General features: G+C 36.4%; 1 protein-coding gene across 1 annotated transcript; it reads right to left on the reverse strand.

Annotated features, from left to right (window-relative positions):
- Positions 1-281: 281 nt before the first annotated feature.
- Positions 282-4,770, reverse strand: LOC113272906 (putative ubiquitin-conjugating enzyme E2 38). Its single transcript, XM_026522693.1, has 2 exons — positions 3,659-4,770; positions 282-288 (listed from the first exon to the last, which is right to left on the reverse strand). The coding sequence occupies exons 1-2, from the start codon at positions 4,768-4,770 to the stop codon at positions 282-284; spliced, it is 1,119 nt and encodes a 372-aa protein (XP_026378478.1).
- Positions 4,771-5,172: the final 402 nt, after the last annotated feature.

Below are 5,172 nucleotides of genomic sequence, written 5' to 3' on the forward strand. Positions count from 1 at the left end.
TCTTCAGTGGCAGACTTCTATGGTAGATGAATACCATGCTTTTCGAACTAATGAAAATTGGTCCTATATTCCTCGTCAGATGGGGTACAATGTGGTTCAATTGTAAATGGCTTCAACATTAGATGGGTACAATGTGGTTCAATTCTTTCTCAATTGGAGGCTTGGAAGTTTAGGAAAAGGAGAATAGGGGAAGAAAATTATGACCTTTAATCATCTTTGTCATCTGTTGGTCTATTTGGAATGAAAGGAACCGGAGAGTTATGGAAAGTAAACTCCTTAGATCAGAATCTACAGTTATAATAAATGTAAAAGCTTCATTGTACAAATGGGGAGCAGTTGCAAACTGGTTTTGGGAACTACTTTTAGAGATTTAGTTACTCATTGGAAGGCAATTATAAATACAAATTAATCTGTAATCTACTAAAATGGGTGTCTGTGACCTTATTACATTTTCATTTATACAATTTAACCTTTTCACTTCAAAAAAAATTGGGTTTAGTTTTCATCGTATGCTGACTATTCCAAACTCTTTTTTTTTTTCTGAAGCAATTCCAAACTCATTGTTTGGCCTTTCTCTTCTAATAAAATTTTTTACTCAAAAAATAATTAAAAAAAAAGGTGCTAATTATACGTGGAATTGCTAGCTGGCCACCCTCCTAGAGGCGGTGCGCACCATATTTCCAAGTTCTCTATGAGTACTAAAATGAAGTTTCACCAGTGACAGTGAAAATGAAAGTTACCATTTGTTACAATTTACTAGTCATTAGTCGATTATTGCTAGAAGTTTGTGAATAAGTTGAATCTATCGTCATTGTGATCTTCAAAGTTACGGAGTATGATTTTCTAGGTGATGAATCAATTAGATGTTTCGATTATAGAGCAATAAGTATAGTCGTCATTCATAGGAAATTTGCTGCATTGCCCAAAACTGAAAACGGAATAAAACAGTGCACAACGTATTACGTGATGAATTTGCGACATTTTGTAATGTATATATAATTTGCATTAGTATTTTGCATTAGTAAACATATACTTGCAGAATACGTACTGATGAAATATCAAGTATTCATGGTCTATGCTGTAGAAAGTGGAGCTTTAGACACCCAATACTTAAACTTTCCCTGTGCTATTTATGCCATGATCCAATATTTCTCTCGTGGCTCAATACGCAAAATGCGCCCCTGATTTAGTTGTTGCTACTTACTACCGGTTAGAATTTAACTTGTAACCCGACATTTGCTTTGCCTCATTGCCAACGTATGTCTGGCGTTTCAGATTTTTATTTGTTGTGGCCATTGTGATACAAAATCTACCATATGATGATATATGTATGCCGTATTCCAGATTTGTTACCATGACAAAAGAATTGACCTTTGATGTAACGTATATCCCACTACCCAAACATTGATTAATCTCGCATGTTTCTTGTCGCTCATAATTTGTTCAAAGACCCAAAAATGAATATTCGTGAACCGAAATCGCCTTTCTATAGAAGAGGACTTGTGTACCTCCTCGCTCAATTCCGATCGGGTGGATAACCTGATTTCAAAAAATTTGCAATGACCCAAAGCTTTTCAACCCCACTTAAAATTTGGATTATATGATAACCCATATATACTTGGTGACATAATCTACACTAAACGGGTGTCACTATAATAGAGCGGAAAAGTCACTCGACGACCATAACGGTTATCTAAATTCGGAACTCCACATCACCAAGTTCTCTACCGACTAAAAAACATTATTTACACCAATCCTATCCTAATCCTAAATCTACCTTGTAAGTCGTGACCGGATTGTTCCTTTGGTGACATGAAATATGTTTTTAAATTCGGGAAAAAATAATTAAATGCAAAAGAAGTTTTATGAAAGGAAAGAATGCACATACATTACAAAAACTACCCAATGCAGTAAGCAAGCAAGGGACAAGCAGAAACAGCATCCTAATCCAGAGTAGAACTAGTAAAGTTGTTGTGCATGCAGTGCCCAGAGGCAGTAGACCAATTCAACACCAAAGATTTTGCATCAATGCCAAGGTCCACATTAGTCTTGTAATGCTTGAAGTGCCGGAATCAGCAGCCAAATAATTTTCCCTGCACTTGAAAATTATTATAACGCCAGCACTTGGCCAAGTCATGCATAAATTAGGAAAACACCATGCCCGTACCGTACATAAGTTGTTTCATGACTCTAAATGGTTTGAAGACACAAAATCTGCCTAACAGGTAACATTTATAAAAATGAAAATATGTGATCCATATGGCATCGTATGCACATGCACATTCACGGTGATTAAGTAGGTGACTTCGAAAAAGACCAACCAGTTCATGGTTGCTCTTTTTTGAAATTCATACTGCATTCGGTCAGCATTGATCCATAAACCATAGTTTGCTCCGTTTAATTAAAAGCCAGCTCTGCACTAGCACGAGCAATTAAGGAAAAACTGGAAAAAGAAAAGTTGAGATTCAGGTAAGGAGGTTTTTTTTTTTTGCTTAGAATAATGTTAAGGTATTTTGTCCGCTGATAATCAGCAAAGTTGATTTGTTACACACCAAAATCCAAGCTCGCCCGAGCCAACTCGTGCTAGAGAGACTTGCCTCTGTCTTTTTGCTTATCAAAAGCCTTCGACATGATTTTCTTACACGTAAGACCCGCATATGCTTGGGGACATAAGTTTACACTAATCTTCAATTTACCTCGTGACCCAGTTGTTCACTTGGCGACCTAAGATATGTCTATAATTCAGAAGTTATTTCATGACTCTAAATGATTTAAAAAGGACACCAAAAATGTGCCATATGGCAAACATCCATCAAAATGAAAAATATGTGGTGACTTCCTCAAAGAAACTTTTTTTTTGGATCCGTCAAAGAGAAGATTCATCAAAAAAAAAAGTATTTAAGAGGGGTACCTCAACCTAATGAATACAAACCGAAATAAAAAAAGGATGGATCACCGAAGATGAATTCGGTGATCTATCCTCAAAAAAACTTGTAACTAGGTAACATGCCACCATATGCAATTGGGGAGGATCACAGTAGATACCACGCGAATTGGCTACTAATACAATATTAGAGTTTTCAGAATTTTTAAAAACTATACCAAATGGACATTTGGTACTTTGCCTTCTCCAAAATTCGAGCATTGCTTTCACACTGTAAACTCTACAGAACCGCAGCAGAAAATCATAAACCAAATCTATCCAACTTGAGGCACCCAGGAATGAATAAATAGTAATAATCTCAGCACTCAGCAGAGAAGGCACTGTGGAAGATCATCAAATGCATTTTGTTACTATATCCAAGACCCAGCTTCCTACTTCCATATTCTTTTATCGTCAGCAAGATCATCATCAATCACATGTAATTACTCTAATGTCATTGGTTGAATGCAACAAATAGATTCATAAAAAAAAATTAACGAATAAATAAATAAACGATGCAGGTCTTTTTTTTGTTTAAAATTGTTGAGCATATCTGCTCTGCTCGGGCCCTATACAACAACATATAGGACCAAGCCTTTCTATTAATTTCTATTCCTATGATCGACTTCTAGTGTTTTATAATAAACTCCAAGCCACATAAAAGCGACCCACAAGAGGAAAAAAAACAAACAAATCAAAAACACAAACAAATACCTCAAAAACCAAAACAAATACCTCAACACTTTGTTATCAGTGCATATCCAAGGCGGCAGGGTGGGAGGCGGCTTAACATAATCAGAGTCATCCACCAAATTAATGTCTCCAACATAATCATCCACAGAAGAACCATTCTTTATAAAGGCCTTTAAGAGCTTTACGTACGTATTGGCCATGGACTCTCGATATTTACGACAAAACTTTGTCTCGTATATAGGACGATCACCATATCTGACTCTATAATAAGGTTGACAAGCTATTAAAATTGCTTCAGCGCGATCACGGAAGTGTTGAGCAACAAATTCTTCAAAAACCTTCGGTGGTTTCTTAAGAGTAGCCAATACTGTCCCGCATTTCCTTTTGAAGACCATTTCATCGAAATCATAAGATTCGTCAAATTTGTAACCCTTCTCAATGGCCTCTAATAAACCGCGATCGTTCATATTATGATTCCGAAAGTAAGGTTTCTCAATGTGAAATGATAATCGGATGGATACTAGAATTTCCAGTATACTTGAGTCCTTTGAATTCCATTTTTCAAGACCTTTTATATCACGAATATAAATGCCCTCGCAGTCATTGTATTTTAAAAAATCCACACCCAAGCCGTCACAGTAATAAGTTGTCTTGAAGTGCAGTGTGGGTGGTGCCAATGGATAATTAGATGGGAATATAATATGAAAGTAGAATAAACCATCGCTGTAGGGAGTACCTGCTCCGCCAACGATTAAGGCTTCGAGAAAATCAGTTCTTTGTTCATGAACTCTGACATAGATTGAATCAGGTAGACCCTTTTTGAGTAATTTCCATTCTTGCATAATCCTGTTGTGTCTGTCCAAACTGGTCTGGTTTAAGTGTTCATCACTAGTAAATGCTTTGTTCCCGACTTGAGCAGTAGATTTTACTATATCAAATTGTTTGAATTCTTTTCTTCTAACCTTCTCCACTTCTTTTTCTTTTTCTGCTTCTCTGTCTTTCCCTTCTACTCTTATTTGGATCACCACCTCTTCATCTTGACGACCTTTCCTGCCAAAGTTAGTAGTGTTTTTTTCTTTTTTCTCTAGTTCGTTTTTACTGCCTTCCACGTCTACTCTTATCTCGACCATCTCCTGATTTTGAGGATTTTCCATGGGATCTTTACAGTCCAGATTTTAGTTCTTTCACAGATTATGTGAACTATCCAGATTATGCTTCATAGCTGAAAACCGAAGAGAGAAAATGAGTCGCTAAAATCTTAGCCCTTAATAAATCAATAATTTAATCTAAATTACAAAGGTGAACTGAGTTACTTATAGAGATGCAGGCTAAAACTAATTCTCTTCGTCCCTAAATAGATGACCTAGTTTAAGTTTGCACAGTTCTCACAGCAACGAGGCCAAGGGAGCACTGGCGGAACCAGAAAATAAATATTGGGGTGGCTTGAAAACAAACGGGTTTGACTTGGGCTTGCTTAAGCATAATATTTGGGCTGATTTGTTATAACCAAACACAATTACACTACAAAATGTAATGCTTTTTTGGACTTTGGGAAG

The sequence above is a fragment of the Papaver somniferum genome, chromosome 4 (assembly GCF_003573695.1).
Source record: "Papaver somniferum cultivar HN1 chromosome 4, ASM357369v1, whole genome shotgun sequence".
NCBI lineage: Eukaryota > Viridiplantae > Streptophyta > Magnoliopsida > Ranunculales > Papaveraceae > Papaver > Papaver somniferum.

What these genes read in the sequence shown, in the direction of transcription:
- LOC113272906 (XM_026522693.1), bottom strand. Translation starts at nt 4,770, where the DNA reads ATGGAAAATCCTCAAAATCAGGAGATGGTCGAGATAAGAGTAGACGTG.